At 37.6% G+C, this 17183-nt stretch overlaps 1 protein-coding gene across 2 annotated transcripts; it reads right to left on the minus strand.

Annotated features, from left to right (window-relative positions):
• smpx (small muscle protein X-linked) lies at nucleotides 1-15652 on the minus strand. Of its 2 annotated transcripts, none has more exons than XM_006799215.2 (5): nucleotides 15586-15652; nucleotides 10913-10972; nucleotides 6554-6640; nucleotides 5405-5548; nucleotides 1-609 (listed from the first exon to the last, which is right to left on the minus strand). In XM_006799215.2, exons 2-4 carry the CDS (start codon nucleotides 10946-10948, stop codon nucleotides 5408-5410), a joined length of 264 nt encoding a protein of 87 aa, XP_006799278.1. In that variant the 5' UTR covers nucleotides 10949-10972; nucleotides 15586-15652; the 3' UTR covers nucleotides 1-609; nucleotides 5405-5407. The 2 variants fall into 2 exon arrangements, with proteins under 2 accessions (XP_006799278.1, XP_006799277.1); XM_006799214.3 differs by lacking the exon at nucleotides 15586-15652 and adding an exon at nucleotides 14061-14227.
• Nucleotides 15653-17183: the final 1531 nt, after the last annotated feature.

Consider the following 17183-nt stretch of genomic DNA (forward strand, 5'->3'; position numbering starts at 1 on the left):
TTTTTAGAACCTTTTTGATTTATTGCAGTGTTTTTTCAAGACATTTTTGGAAACATCACAATAAACAACAAACGTATGATTATTTCCCCCCAAAAGCAGTACAGCTGACCTTAAACCCCACATACAACATTAGCAAAGGAAACATTTATTATTGTATCAATATAAAGTATCAATATAAATCAGTGGTGAACAGCTGAAGTGTCACCACAGAGTTTATTTGTTGCTGAGATGGATTCCTCGAATTTATATTCATTGTCAATAAAATGTCCTTTTTAACCATCTACTTAACAGAAAAGCAGATAACATGCTAAACAGTATGTTGTAATTGTAACACAAGTCACTCACTTCTAAAAGTCCAGGTAAACGATATATTATCTGAAGCAAGACTGTCAAGAATATTTGAAATTGTTGTATAAATTATGATTTAATTGGAAAGATAAATAAATATTTCTGTTAAACTACTGATTGGAGGAGAGTTTATAAAAACTGAGGCATTAGTATCTCCAAACATGTTGGGATTGGGGTTGTATTTTGCCATTCTTCAGAGTCAGTGGGCAAGTCTGTGTCTATGAAGATTATCTGCTTTCCTCTCCGCCTGGCTGGAGAATCCTGGAAGAAAACAGGCAGATATGATAACAGGCAGGCATGGTGAGAGATTTTCTTTGGCTGCTATCAGCCGTCTCAGAGCTGCCGACCTCTGACAGACTGTCTGTGACGTTCTAGACGATGAGGAGAAGGCCAGTTTACTACTGGTAGCTGAAATATGGAAACATTCTCATGTGCAATTAGCAATGCTGACCCTTCAAAAAGCCTGCCTCATATTCTTGAAGTAATAAACAAGAAATCCATTGAAGTTTTGCTTTGATTTTTTTGTCTTCAGCTAATTCTGGTAAGATATTTGCTTCTCAGCTCTTGGCCAAAAGTACTTGGACAGCCATACTTTTCTCTACTTCACATCTGGGGTTCTGTTTTGTAAATTGAGGCCCATTCGCTCCTGTAAAGGAAATTCATAATGCTGCTGTATACAATGATAATTTAGTTAATAAAGTGATCCAACTCTGTGCCAACAGTTTTGGGAAATTTCCGGCCTGTTTCAGCAAGGCCGTTTCCCCATGCATGAAGCCAGATTCATAAATAAAAGCGTTTGCCAGTTTTGAGTGGAACTTCGTGTCCACAGTCCTGTCCAATGCTTTTTGCACAGAGCAAATCCCTGCAGGCAGCTTCCAAAATCTTGTGGAAAACCATTCGCCAAAGAGCCTAGGCAGTTTTAGCAGCAGATTAATATCCACAACTCTGGGGGAAAAATGGTAAACAAACACAGATGGGTTTGACTTTCAGGTGAACACTGGAATGAAAATTGCTGGTGGTGCTGTATCTGTGTCTCCATAGTGTGTTCTTTATAAACTGCATAAAGACCTGATAAACAATAATAACAATAATCATGATAACAGATGTATGAGGATAGTGTTTATATAGTTTATGTAGATGCAAGCTCATAAATATCTATGAACTTCTATTATAAAACCAGGTTAAATTTACGTTATTTTTCTTTTTCCCTTGTGCAGAATACTAAACAGCTAGGATGTGGCTGCTGTTGTTGTTGCTGTTTGGAATAATTTTCCATGTTAAAACTTAAACCAGCTTCTGCTTTTGTTATTCCATCTCTTCTCTCCCTCATTTAGAACACCTACACAGCACACCCACGTGGCTTGGGCTGGGCACAGCAGCCGCAGTGCTTGGATATTGTGGTTTCTGTGTCCCGCTGGGAAAGTTGCAGCACAGACTGCCACTCAGCACTCACACTCATTTTCTAAAACACACACACACCCATAAAGTATAAATATAGCATCTGACTCAACCTGTCCAGCCCCCACACACACAGAGGCATCAACACACACGATGCTTGACCCAAACAAAGGCTGAGCGGCCCACACTGACTCCATGTGGTGAACTGCAACTACTGCAAGTAATTATTGCGTATCCTCACCAGCACCATACAATTAGCACACATTTACAGAGATATGAGTAGACCAATTTGAGTATCCGGTTAGGGTAGGATGTAAAAGATATACAATAGCACCATTTGTTCTCTTACCATGCATCAAAGAGACATACTTTAGCTAATATCAGTGTGTGCAAAGTTGAGGTAAAAAAGTAAAAATAAAAATAAAGCAGCGCTAAATATTTATTAAAAGACACTATATCACAGACTGTAATTGTTGCAAGATGCCAGTGTGACTTTTTAACTCTGCATAGCTTTGCTCTAGACAAAGATGTGTTTGATATTCTTACAGGTGTCTCTCGTGGTCATTCATGAACTCTTCAAACAGTTTGGAGACATTATCAACTCTGCACATAACCCTTCTTACATAGTGGTTATATAGTGAGGATTCTCATATTAAACACGGTCAGAGTTTTAAGTAGTAAGGGTCAGCATGAGTCCAAGTAAGCTAAGGCTTCAAACAGCTCTAAACAGTTGGCCTCCAGCTGTTTTTTTTTCCGCTTTTGGCCCTTTGTGATGTTAGTGAGAGTGGATCTCCCTAATATGGTCATCTCAGGCACATAGCTCCCATCCACCTGCTCCAACTGTGAACGTTTGTTCACTGCTTATCCATTCTTTAATTAGCCGCAGTGACCGACAGCTGGCTACACTAGGAGGAGGTTAAAAAAGCGGGGATTAAACCCTAGAAACCCGAAGTGCTTCAAGGTATTTTGTTTAAAAACAAATCTCAGAATGCAGCTCAACTTTCAGCTAGGCTAAAGCTAAAAGATGAAGATGTATAAAAAGTTATGTAGACAAGTGAATAGCTGAAGGTGTAATTAGCTTTATGTCGCTGAAATAATGTGTTGTATTAATTTTCAGGCTGAATGGCTTGTGACCACTATTTCATGGAAGACAAATAGCGTATTTAAATTTAACTAAGCAACTCTTGTAAGCTGATTTTAATATGATAAAAGCGATCATGAGCACTTGGCAACAGCAGAAAAGCATTATGCTATACGTAACTCTGTATCCAGTGTTTTCAGTCCAGTCAGCATTTCAGAAAATTTCCCTCACCTATTAAAAGGGACATATGTAGACACTGTTTTATAGAGCTTGTGATTAAAAGACTAAATCCACTTTTTTATACCACAATTACAAGGTAATGAGCATAATATTTACCAAATGGAAACATTCTCCTATCATCTTCATTTTTGTGGATGTTTGCGTTTTTCACTCTCATCTTCTGGGTCAGATTCTCAGAAGCTGCTGATTCAAGACTGCTTAATTATGTTTTCTAGGAGGTTTTCAGTTTGTTTTATGACTCTACAAGAAGTAACTTTTGTTTGCAGAAACAAAGGCAGCCAAGTGCTGACTTCAAGGAAAGGTGACATTAAAGGAAGAGGACAGTGGATTAACTGAGGAGTTGCACCAAGACAGATGTAAACCTACTCTGGTAGAGTCCAAGAATAAAAGTACAGAGCTAGAAATGAGGTCAAGTTTACCCTAACTTGCAAAACCACACTCAGTAACACTTTCAGATAGCCTCAATAAAACTCAATATTAAAACCCCAATGAATGTAGGATTTACTGCAAGACTTACACTAGTTTTACCTAGATGTACCAAACAAAACAGTCTACTTCTATTAGATCTAACTCCGAAAGGATTGTACAAATAAATCTTACCAATAATTGATGCAATTTTAAACATGATCACAGTATCTGTATCAACAGAATATGTACTTTAAGCTTTCAAGGTAGCTGTAATGAAACCACTACTGTAAAAAGCTTTTACTTGACCCAGCTGTCTTTGCTAATTATCTCCAACCTTCCATATTTCAAAAATTCTTAAATTGCAGTCCTGTGAGACCTCAGTGCAGCATTTGATACAGTATCACTGACCACAGTATTTTACTACCGAGATTAGGATATGTTAAAGGAAATGCACTGTCTTCACACACGAAAGTCAATTTTGGAGTTCCACAGGGTCCTGTGCTGGGTCCAGTATCATTTACATTAAACATGCTTCCCTTAGGCAATATTTTACAAGGCTGTTTTCTTGCATTATTTAAGATTTATGACCTTGCATAATCTAATCAGAAACAATTTGTCTCAGAGTGATACTGAAAAGCTAGTTCACAAATTCATTTCTTCTTAGCTTTTTGGGTTTTATTGTAGATTGTTTTAAAATTTACCTGAAAAGACATTTGTTAATCCAAAACACTATAAGGAGAGTACTGACAAGGCCTAGAAAGACAGAGTATAATTCTCCCACATTAGCTTATCTTCATTAAATTACAATCAAATTTAAAATCATTCTCCTTACATACAAAATCTTGAATGATCCCATCATATCTTAAACACCATATTATCCTAACAGAGCACTTTACAGGCTTGCTTATAGTTTTAAAAGTAGAATGGGAGGCAGAGCCTTCAGCTTTCAGGACTCTCTCCTAAGGGAATCAGTTCCTAGTTTGGATTTGGGAGACAGACATCCTCCCTACTTCTAAAAATAGACTAAAAACTTTACTTTTGATAAAGCTTATTGTTAGGGCTGGATCTGAGCCACTACTGCTGCTGTGGGACTTTGTGTGGTGGACTGAGCACTTCTTCTCTCACCTTATTTCACTCCCCACATGTTTACATACCGCTGCAGTGTGTCATTAGAGTTTTGTCTTCTCTCTCTCTCTTAGCTTGTGTTTTCTCCTGTCTGCCTTTGCTTTTTTCTTTCTCCTCAGTCAACAACCAGTCACAGCAGATGACTGAGCCCGTTTGTATTGCAGGCTTCTTCCTGTTAAAAGGGAGTTTTTCCTTCACAGCTTCACAAAGTGCTTACTCATAGGGTTTTTTGTTGGTTTTTCTCCAGAAATTTGTATAGTCTCTTCCTCCTACTACAAAATGCATTGAGGTGACAGTTGTTGCAATTTAGTGTTATATAAATAAACTTGAATTAAATGAAAAAATCCGAATTGGACAGGAATTGTAGACATGTCTCACATGTTAACTGTGGAGGACTTTAACTTTAGTATTCTTCACTTTTCTCAGTAACATCAAACACAGTATGCTTCTCTGCCTTTATATGTACACTTTTGTACATACATGTACACGTTTGTCGAGTTAGCAAATGATTTACTTTTTTCTTGCACTCAAACTGGATTTGCATCCTCCACAAAGTATTTGCAGTATTTGTGCTTCCTTTCAGTAGTTTGGTTGCAATTTGCATCTTTTAGTCTGGACTTTATAAACCCAGCCTATCTACATCACGGATCACACAAAAGACCTGCATTAATAAATAATAAAATAATTAACTTGCACATACTATATAATATTTTTAAAAAATAATTTTCCTTATTATAGTGTATTGATGATGTTTTATTTTCTTTGGAATCTTGCAAAAATGAAGGGAACTACAATCAAACCTACATGTTACTCCTTGGTGACCCATCGTAGTTCACTCTTGGCGTTTTGTATCTCTGAAAGGTTAACAGCAGGCCCAGGTAGCTTCACTGCTCCTGGCAATTTCTTCTCCTCTGGTGACTGGGCTGCAGCGCTTGGAGGTGAAGGATCCTGATTTAAAAAATAAATTGTGTGTGAGGTGATGGCATCATTGCTTTTACCTATATTTAAAGAGAAACTTCATCATCTTATAAAGGGACAGAATGCAAATGAAGCTGCTGCTTAAGCTGCCTATTCATAACAATGTGAGCTTTTAGGAAAAGGCCTTAAAGAGACAGCAGCAAAAACTACCTGTGTCGAAAGAGTATAAACTGAAGAGCCTCATAGAAGGCCAATATAAGATAAGTAAGGGTAAAATAAGAATAAAAATATGTAGCTAGAAAGTAGCTTTCTAGTTCCTTTTTAATGTCAATTAAATGCAGTTCTCAGGAAATTAATTTTGTAGTTTTTTATTATATCTTATATTATACTATATTGTGTTATAAAGTGATCACAAAATAAAATCTGCTTAGAATAAGTAAACAAAGTTAAGGAAATGTTTCTTTTATTACCATGCCACACACTACAGCATTTACAGCCCAAATTAATTTGCAAAGCCCTTCCCTAGATTGTCCTTTTAAATATGTAAAACTCAGCAACACTTACACAGTATGTCTGTGAAGGTTCCAAGTCATCCAGGTCATCGTAGTCAAAGGAGCTTGCTTTCTTTGCTTTCTTTGCTTTCTTTGCAAGCTCCTTTGACCACTTACACAGTAGTTAGTCAGAAACGTTAATTGTGCAATAAAAGCACATTAGAAGCACAAAAGTGGAATAGAGCCAAACTAGGAAATGTCTGAGTTTATTTTTTAGTTTTCAAGACGATATTAACATACATTTGTATCCATATTCAGCTCATTTGGGTCAGGAAAATTCCAGTTGTAAATATATGCAGATCCATGAGGTGGTCATGCGTATGTTGAATTTACAATTTAAATGTGACCACATTGTGAAAAAAAAAGCATCAGCTCCACAAGTTGGCAGAAGCTGTCTGTCTTGCCCATAGGCATTAAGGTGTGGGTAGAGTGGGGATGAGGAAAATGCAGACCAGTGGACTGGGTGTGAAATGTGTTATCTCACCTCTTCTGTTTCTACTGTGTCCTCTCTCCTCTTGACAGGATGTCCCGCCCCTGGACGCAGAGCTCCCATCGGGATGTTCAAATTAGCCTGAATGACAACAAAAACAGCCAATGAGACCCTTTCAACACTTGATACTCAACTGTCTGCGGTGTGTGTGTGTGTGTGTGTGTGTGCGTGCAGGCTCCTGCTGTTTCCTCAAAACCCAATGTTTTGATTATGGCCACTGCTTCCTCGTTATCATCATGTCCCTAAAAAGAGACTTGTGTTTTTATGAAAATTGGGAGACACATGCTTAAACACAGACAGACACACACACACACACACACACACACACATACACACAGATAAGAACGATCTACCTGCTAACTCGATGTTCTACTGCTGCCTGCCCCAACGTCCAACCACCTGGATTTGATGTGTTTTGTATTTGTACTGTAATGTATTGTATATAAGCTCACATTGTACAGCTGTACAGAGTGGGAGTGTGATGTGTGTTAACGATGTCTGTGGATGTTGTTCTATGAAAGAGTTATATATTTTACAGACGTTAAAGTTTTGAGATTGGTGAGGGAAGGTAAATCGCCTCATTCGCAGCATGTTTGCTGAAGTTTGTATCACTGTAACGTTGCTTTGGCTGGAATCGTTTGTTGTCTTTATGCTTGGCGTGCCGTCAGCATTCATGTCCTTGCACACCACTGGCACAACCCAAAGATTAAAGGAATATTTCACCCCAGAATGTTTTCTTGAAAATCCATTTTCAAGAAAACAAGACCACATGCTGTAATTCAATCTGAGCCTCCCATGCATAGGAAAAAAATGTTTATTGCAGCTCAGGCTTTTATTTTTCCACCAGCCATTAAAAGATCATAAACTTTTAGAGCAAACCAGTAGATTTACCTGATTTATTTGGATACGAAAATGCCCAGTTGATCCCCATAAACCATCTCAGTTTCTGTTTATCTTTGTAGTTATGTAGTTTTGTTTATGTATTTGACAATAATAATTTTAAATGCTCGCTAGTATCAGCTTTTCCCCCCTGATTTCCTGTGACAGTAAACTTAAGAGCTTTAGACATTTGGGCAAAGCAGACCAAGCATATATATCTCAGTAACCTGATTTTCTCTCACATTTTTTAAGAAAAATAACAAAACTATTAAAACTATTAATGATTCAAGTAAGTTACTCCCAGTAATTTGATGAAAGAAAGTAATACAACATGAAGTGACATAAAGTCGGCCAACTAGACTGAGCTCCTACATAACATGGGGACTGAAATTTTAAGGCATTTACCACATTTGGCCAGCTGGAAAATCATTATAGAAACTCATGTTTAACTTTTCCGATTAATGTATTGAGGTTTAGATAAACATGAATTAAATATTTATCTGATTGCAAAGTTAAGTATACAGAGTTCTAAAAATCTGGTTCAAGCTGTGATAAACTGTAGATTACCTAAAGTTTAGAAAACGTGATTTGGCATGTTCTCTTTTGTTCAATACCTCTTCAGTACAGCACAGAAACACATACAAGATATAATATAACACTTAAACAGCTGATTAAGAGGTTAAGTCTGTGTTTTAACCTCATATGTGTTGCATGTACAAGTCTTTCATTCATTCCTTTTTTAGATCCAAGATATTTTCTACTCATCATTTTAATAATAGCAATAACCAGGCAAGAAAACACTGGTAAATTCCACATATTGTAGGGGCACAGCTGTTGCATAAAGTAGAGTGTGAACTTTCTCCAAACAGCTTATGCAACACACTTCAGACTGTTTTTTTTTATCTAAACAACAGCACCAAAGCTCCAAACCTCTACGTATTTATCATCATTAACCTTGTTGCTAACCACATCCACATATACAGTATGTGAAGTAGAAGTGTGAGAGAAGCTGTCTGAGACGATACCCTATAAAGTCAACACTAGCTGTGAGTCTGGGAAGAGGCTGAGACTGAACTACAGTATACCTCCGCATTTTGATTGATTCTGTTAATGTTTTTTGAAGGTGAACTAATCCTTTAAGCTCGCCTGCTGACAAGCCGTTGTTATAACTTTATGTGAACATGAAAGGAAAGCCTAGATAAGAAGAAAGACCTCAGTATCTGACAGGTAAATGGAAGAAAAACAGACTCACAGACTAATCCTGTTGAGGAAAACAAACAAACATACAAATAAGCTCAATAGCCAGACTTCTTGTTACTTCCACATTCTAGTACCATTATGTCTGTATTATATAGGAATATGTTAAACTGAATTACCAAGCCGATGTTTATGAAAGTTTAAGACTTGAACTACAGATTTGACTTAATTTACTTGACTGTCAACTGTTTTCAAAAGCATAACAACTGAATTCCCTCAGACAGCCTCTGGTTTCCATTTCTTGCGTACGTGTTTTTAAAGTTGCTTTCTTAGTCAAACTGTTGCTGCTCTCTGAAGCAGCTGTAAACAGAGCCTGTTGTGAAAACCTGCTTTTACTGATGCTCAGCTGACTTAGTACTTTACCCCTATAATATTCTCGCATTTACGCTGGCCTTTCTGATTCCACATCATCTTCTTCCTTTTACATGGTTGCTAATGCTCCTGAATCTCTGGCAACCCGTGAGGTTGAAATATTAGGGCAACATGGAAAATGAAGGTGCCAAAGCCACTTGAAGGTGGCTTCAAAGGTGATTCAGTCCCTCGTAGAGTTACATGTTTAACATGGTCAACTTTAGAGCACTAATAAACATTTGCACCCTGGTATAGAAAACCCGTGTGGTGTTTTGGGTCTTTCGAGCTAATTCATCCATTCATAAGAGCAGTGCAGGGTTTTTTTGTTTGTTTGTTTGTTTGTTTTTTCAAGTAATTCTAATATTACAGGTATAGGTAGCATGCCAGTCATAGATAGGCAGCCAGATGCTTTCTGCAAGGCTTCACCTGATCTCCATTAATTTAAGTCATGACATAGACCTGTCCACTTTATTAGTGTTGTCGGTGCCTTCAAAGCATTTTAATTTAATAATGTGGTCCACTGTGTGCGGTACAACAAATCTGTTTGGTGAGTGAAATCTTATTACTTATTAGTGTTTTATTTAACAATAATTAGCAGGTAAGTATGTCTGTGTACAGCTTATGAGGGAAGTTTGCTTTTGAGGCATTTTGTAATATAGATATCTAACAAATATTATGGTTTGCTATGTGGTTTATCTATTAATGGCCCATTACAAAAATGTCTTTGTCCCACTTTTTTGTTAAGTTAAATTCTAGTGCTATATTTGTATTTTACTTGTATGCACCAGTACAGCCTATGGTTGCAGCTTGAAGGGTGCAAATGTTTCCCTGTAACTATGTCTACCAAGGCATTTGTCATTATCACGCTTCTTCTGTAACAATGCAAAATTTCCTAATGGGTTCATTTTAAATGTCTTTATTCAAAAAAACCCAGAATATGTTTAATTTACAACCTTTTATCCTTATTTGCAAACTGATTTTGACTACATTGACTTTGTATAATCACCATCTTTACATGACTATTGTCCATGCATGTGCTGGCTCTTCCCAAGATCTTTGCTCCTTGACATTGAATTGGCAACAGGTTGCAAATAGACATCCTGAAAGTTCTAGACTTGTCTTACACACTAAGAGGAGGCTAAGGAGAAAAGTTTAATTTAAAAAAACAACAACCCTAAATGCAGAAAATCATCATCTGATGGAATATTAAAGGGTATTTAGGCAATAATTAATAAATGGAAAACAATAGCTGTCTGGAAAACCTCTAATAATGCAACCACCTTTTGAAAATGTTTGACGCTAAAGCAATTAAAAGATTTGTTATTGATGAGCTAAAATGTGCAAAGCTGCTGACACTGAAGTATAAAGAGGTTTTTATCATCCAAATATTTATAATGTGAAGTCGCACTGCTTTTTTTCTTTGTGATAAAGTGATGATGGACTCTTTGGTGGAAACTGAACTGTGAACCTCATGGTTGTACTGTTAATAAAAAAGAAACTCTGTCCCATGGTTAGACGTGAAAATGAGCACAATGAGAAGTGAGCTGATGGAGGAAACACACAGAAAGCCACCAACACAAAGAAACTGCTCTGCATATGTTCGCCTTGCTAAAACCCTGCACTAACAACGCCTTGATAATGTATATGCACAGTTTAAACTCAGCATTTGCCTTCATGAATAAAGACTTTAATGTGGAAACCTGAATTTGTCTTTATTGAGGAGCAGGAAGAGTTACTGTGCATTTCAGTTGTCTTCTATTCTGCCTTTACTTTTGTAAAGTTAATATCATGCAGGAGGTAACACACAACCTTTTGAAGACACATCCACCTTACTGTGCATACAGATGGAAAAAAACAAACTTTTACCTGAAGGGCCTTAACGTTGGTCGAAGGTTTGGACATAATCCCCCTGGTGAGTCCGCTGACCTGCAGGAAGCATAGATCACAGACATTCAGGTGTGTTGGATCTTTGTTCTGTGTACTTGTGAGCGTGTGTATGCATGTTGGGGGCACTGGTACTCAGTTCCTGTGGTTTTCACGGCCTGGGATACCATTTCAGTTGCTTAGCGACTCTTGGGGAGTTAAGCAGGCAGAGGAACTGTTCTCTGAATCATTCATGAGAGGGAGACAGAGTGACTGCCAGTATAAAAGTACCTCAATTTCACCTTTGGGACGACTTTTGGATTGATGTAAAGGTAAAATAGAAAAAATTCTACTGCTGCTACTGTCAAATTTCTTCTTGGAGATTCTGTAGTTTGGTAATGTAACATGGTACACAGCAGTGTGAATGATAAACGCCACTTTTGTACAGTTTTTATTGCTATAAAGTTGTAGCTGAAGAGGGTAACTCTTCAAAATTCCAGCGTGCTGCTTCACCACCTTTACTGCTATGAACTTTTTTCAGCCAAATGTATTCATATCACAACACGAGCAGAACCTACGACAGAAACAGCTGTTTTTACTGGGGCGAGCAAGGCACGTATTGGTTATTTAATGCAATCTAAAAATAGACATCAATTAAAGTGTAGGAAATCGAAAGCAATCTTGCTCCTTTCATCTCAAACAGTGTTGTGTGTCATAAGCTTATCTTATTGTGTGTTTCAATTACTGCCATGTGTGGCCATAGCTGTCACTGTGTCTGTAGTGGCTGGATTAACTCTAACTCATTCTTACAGTCAAGAAAGCTGCACCCCACTTAAAAACCAAAAATTCCCATTGGTGCCACCAAATTGTTTGCGTAGTGGTAAAGCCAATGTGTGACCCACTTGACACTGCGACACAGATTGCAATATAGAGTGGTAAGTTTAGGTAAGAGTAGTGAGTAATATAAAAAACTAACCAGCACCTACCAGTTTTAATATAAAATTCTTTATTCATATAAAAATTGAAATATAAATCACTTTTATATAAATGAATAAAAATATGGAAATATGAAATTGTACACATGGAGTAATTTCAAATTGAATCTTTATTACTGCAACCCATCTACAGTACCTTCTTGGCCCATTAGGGGCTGACATTTTTGGAATCTCTGCTCTAGGACATGGACATCTTCATGGACATGTCCATGTCCTGTTAACAAGGATTAACTAAAAAAAATGCTAAAAACAATGTATGTCTATATCCTAATCAGTTAAACTGAAATTAAGACAAATCAAAAAGTCTAAAAGGAAGAAAATAGCCCGAGTGTGGTTAACACTAGCAGTGCTAATACCAATTGGGTTTTTATCCCATGTAGGTCAGAGTCTATATGCTTGTACTGAACGAGGTTATGCTCCTGTCTAGTAGTTATGCATCCATTTACTCCAAAGCGGCCCTATCTATCAGCAGCATAGACAGTTGCAAGTAGTGATGGTCTGACTGTGTAACCTTCCACTACAATAGTGCTGTACTTTGATGTCATTACTAATTCACAAACCAGTATTATTTGTTCACTAATATCTCACATCCTCCAAAGTTGACTGACTCCTATAAGAAAAAACAGAGATGTCACTAAAGCCTGTTTAGATGGGGTGAAACGGAGCACTCTGGTAATCTAGGAAGTGAAGCGTACTAGCGCATGTTTAATGTTGTATAAGGGAGTATTTTAACCCAGATGATGGTTTTCCAAACCAAATATGGTTGAGATTAGAAGTAAGCTAAACCAAATTTTCTTAACCCAACCAAACAGCAATTAAAAATAAAACTTTAGTCTCCTTGTCAAAGGTCAAAAAACTGTCTTTGTTTCCTCCACCTAACAAATATTCATTCTTGAAGTAGAAACACGTCTAAGTGTCTTTTAAGGATCACTTACATGGGTCTTTTCAAATGGAACAAAAGTGTCTCTCACCACTTTGCAGTTATTTTTTACTTGCTCCCCTCCTTTTAACTATAAATAAACTACAAATCCACTCCAAGCAACAAGTGGTTAACTATCATTAAAGTTTCCACGGCCTATTTATCGTATCTCCTAGTAGCTAAGAGGGCCAGATGTCCACTGGTTTCTCCAATCTTCTTTGTACAACAAAACGAAAGAAGGAAAAAGCTTTTCTGCCCTTGTGAGTAAAAACATGGACCCCGCTGAAATACACAGTACACACATTTCCACTACGTGATGATATTAATGTTGGCTGCCCGTAGCAGCCGCCTCAGTGACGCCACACTGCAGAGTCTGAAAAGCCCTTTCACTTTGCACACTCATGTCTGTCATGCAACGAGGCAAAGAGGCACAGGTGAATATATTATTTATGCTTTCAGGTTTTTTTTAAACCAGATGCAACACATTGGTATGCCAGTTTATTTCATGAAACCTGTGAAAAAGTCTGTATGCCTGCATGTTGTTGCTTGAACATCAATAAAACTTTAAAGAGGTGCAGCTGTGCATATAGGTTTGTCTCACTTTGATTACAGATTTGAAACACAATAACAGTTTCAAACTCATGTGTGAAATACCAACATAAATAATGCATAAAACAATTCATTCTAACTTTAAATAAAATTCTTTCCTTTCTTGCCAAGAGTGTAACAGAAAGATCAAAGCCGCTCCTAAATCTGTACGCTTAATATTTAATAGGAGATGATTGGCTTAGCATAAAGTTTGATTCTGCAAGGTGAAAACATTTTGAGGTTTCATGGACTTTAGACTTTCATGGCTGGAAACCTAAGAATTTCCAGTGATTGCTAAGGTAGGCTGACCTTGGGACACTGACACTGTATCTTGCATCCCATTCAAATCCTTCAAATCCTCCTCTTTCCCCAAATAATGAATCATATAAGGTCAATTTATTTCCCAAGTTGCTGGCTGTTGATTTATTAAGAATAAATGCAGTACATCAATTGCTGAATAACCAAACTCAATAAAGAATTTGGCTTAAATTTTTCCCTGCCATACTCTGAGTTCTCCTTAGAAACTTACATAATAATCCTTTAAAAAGCCACAGAAAGCTGAATGACTTTGACAGTAATGCCATCAACTGTCATGCCAATAAAAACACAGCACATAGACATAACATTATGTAAAGGAGACTGAACTTACCAGTCAATGAAACAACTCTTTCTTCTGATGCTTGCTTTTTTTACACCCACTGCTCTTGTTTATTTGACTCCTCACGCACTATTTGCCTGTCTTCTCTCCATCTCTTTTCTCTTCCTTTCTTTTCTCTCCTTCTCCCTCTCCCTCTTTCTTTCGCTCACTAACTCTCTCTCTTTGCCTTGTAAGTGGTAGGAGGATTCCTCTCATATCTGGGATTTGTTCTCACTATAAATAGACGAGTGATACACAGAAGGGACCTGCTTTCTATCTATGCTCACATGGACACACACAGCGACGGACCAAAACACAGTCAAACAGACGCACTGAGCACTGGAAACAGCTTAATTTGCATAGATTTTAAAGGGTTCTTTTTTTAAAACTACGTTTACAAGATTAGTCAGGAGCAGCAAAACACATTTAACTCCAAGACCATAGTGACTTTAACACTTTTTACATGTATTAATTCATAATCCACACTCATTTTAAAACTCTTCAAATAAGATCCAAAAGTTTTTTAAAGATTTAAATGCAGACCACTGAAATGCAGCACCGTCTGCATATATGATGTTTACATATTTTTAAGCTACAGTGAGATCAAGTGAGCAAACACTAGTAGAAAGTAAAACCTGTAAGTGTGAAATTTTTGTAAACTTTAAAAAGACGATTTTTCTCGTACCTGACTGGGCCAAATACCATTTAAAAATCTGATGCTTTAACCATGAAACAATCAAACACAATGTTGCCAGCTTCTGTTATGGCTGCTTTTATGATATTTGCTGATGCAAAAATGTACTTAAGTTATATTTACAGGGAAATAATGCGAAATAGATATGTACCTTCAGGGCATTTCAGCATGAACCAGAAGCTCTCATATATTGTAATGTTCTGATTGACAAAAAATAAGGGACTTACGTTAGGACCAAACTTAATTTTAAAAAAATTACGATCCAGCTTGTCTGCCAATGTAATTCAATCTCATTCAGCAATATTTATGATGACTTGATCCCTAATTTCAAATTGCTTTTAAGGTTTTAAACAATTGCAGAAAAATGCTCCAGTTAAGTATGAACCATGAAACTGTCTGCTAGATTATCGGATATTCATTCATTCATAATGAGAAGTGAGGTCACTGATTTAAGCATTTGGATTTTTTTTAATCTACTCATGTAGCAAAATGTTCCAAAGAGTAAAATAATTTCACTGCAGATTCATTCAGAAAATAAAACATTTTACTCATGAAACTCAAAACTATCTGTTTATATGGCATTCAGAGATGAGATGCGTGGTAATTTTTAGCTCTTCATCAAACCCTGACACTTGAGTCCCGAAAACACCCTTTCCTAATCTCAGTGACTAAAATGGGACTGGCCTATTTCTACCCCGACGCACACAAACACACAGAAAGAAGCAGTCATGCTGGTATATCTGCGTTTATACACTGATGTACAACCAAAAGCCCAGAGGAGACCTGTGATGCCACAGAGTTAAAGGTGCGCATGTGGCTATGAATGAGTGTGTGCTTTCTTACCTCCTGGTGTGCGTAGCTGCTCTGCCTTGCCTGTGCGCTCTCTGAGGTCCTCTTCGGCTACCTGACCTGTTTCCGCTTGTCCCGATTGGCTTGCGAGACAGAAAACTCCTCCCAGAGTGGAACCCGACCCAGCATCAGAGAAGTAAAATGAGTTTCAGCCTCTGTGCGTCTGTGTGTGTGTTTGTCTTTATTACATTGTGGGGACAAGGACCTGTTAGCACAGTCATGGGGTGGGAACCAGAATAAGTATGGGGACCAAAGAAAATAACTTTTATGTTTAATCGAATTTTTTAATTACAAAATATCTGACAAGTTCCCAGAATGCGGTTTCTATTCTGGTCTAATTATTCAGTGCTTTACAACCAGCAGAAAAGTTGGATCCCACGATGCATGTTTTGGACAGGTGGCCCTATAATGTAACAAAGACAAGGATAGGTGTGTGTGTGTGTGTGTGTGTGTGTGTGTGTGTGTGCACTTCTGTATGTTTGAAGTCATTATGACACATTCAACATACCTTTCTCTCTGGATGTGTTCTTTAAATGAGGCTGTTCACATTTATTGCAGCAAAGCACAGCGATCATCAGGCTTGTTACACTGACCTGCTGTGTCCCTGGGTAGTGAAATGAAGAGGCTCAAACTGAAACCTTGTTATATATTTCAAACTATGCAAATGCAACCCCCACACACAGGTCTCAACTGTTGGGAAGGACCGCCCTGGTCTATTATAGATAAACACTTTCATCACTGAATGTGTTTATTGTGTTGTTGCAGAGATCGGGTTGGTGGAGCCCAGAGGAGGGAAAATCCAAGGCATAACATTTCTCGACATGATCTGATTAATTGCAAATTGGCTGTATAAAGTACAAAGATCAAACGTGACTGAATCTTGTTGTGCAGGAGAAAGCCAAATAACTTTTTATGGATATGTAACGATGAGGTTTTTGTCAAGTTGTTTTTTCTACCTTGATAGAGCAGTCTGTAAAAGGTTCTACAGTATTGTGAAAAGGAAAGTAGACCTAAAGGATTTAAAAGCTTGCAGAGAATTTTGGCCCACTAGTTTTTACAGTGTTGTTTCAGTTGATTGAGGTTTGTGGGGATTTGTTTATGCACAACTCTCTTAATAGTCACCACAGCATTTCATTCGGGTTGTATTCTGAACTTTGACTGAGCCACTGGAACACCTCAATTCTTTTCTTTTTCAGCCATTCTGTTATAGGTTTGCTGCTATGCTTCGGGACTGTTGAACTGTTGCATGAACCAGTTTCAGCCAAGCTGTGCCAGCAGCACTGCTACAGCTTAGCACATTTGAGTCTAGAATACATTAATTTTTGACTCAGTTGGTACAAGATGCCCAGTTCCTTTGGTTGAGACAAAACCCCATATCATCACCCTTCCACAACTGTGCTTGTCAGTTGGTATGAGGCGGTTGTGCTGATATACTGTGTTTGGTTTTCACCAAACGTGGTGCTGTGCATTATGGAAAAATATCTCCACTTCATTCAAAGGACATTTGAAATCTGGTGGTTTGTTGTAAATACAGCCTTGCAACCAAGTCATGCAGATGTGTTATTTTTCAAAGTTCTTCTGCTTTTATAGAT

Source organism: Neolamprologus brichardi, chromosome 9 (assembly GCF_056152115.1).
Source record: "Neolamprologus brichardi isolate AB-2024 chromosome 9, ASM5615211v1, whole genome shotgun sequence".
In the NCBI taxonomy this organism is placed as follows: Eukaryota; Metazoa; Chordata; class Actinopteri; order Cichliformes; family Cichlidae; genus Neolamprologus; species Neolamprologus brichardi.

What these genes read in the sequence shown, in the direction of transcription:
- smpx (XM_006799215.2), bottom strand. Translation starts at nt 10,948, where the DNA reads ATGTCCAAACCTTCGACCAACGTTAAGGCCCTTCAG. An exon ending in CCAACGTTAAGGCCCTTCAG is followed by an intron (nt 6,641 to 10,912) that starts GTAAAAGTTTGT and finishes GTTGTCATTCAG; the next exon opens with GCTAATTTGAACATCCCGAT. An exon ending in ACACAGTAGAAACAGAAGAG is followed by an intron (nt 5,549 to 6,553) that starts GTGAGATAACAC and finishes TTTTTAAATCAG; the next exon opens with GATCCTTCACCTCCAAGCGC.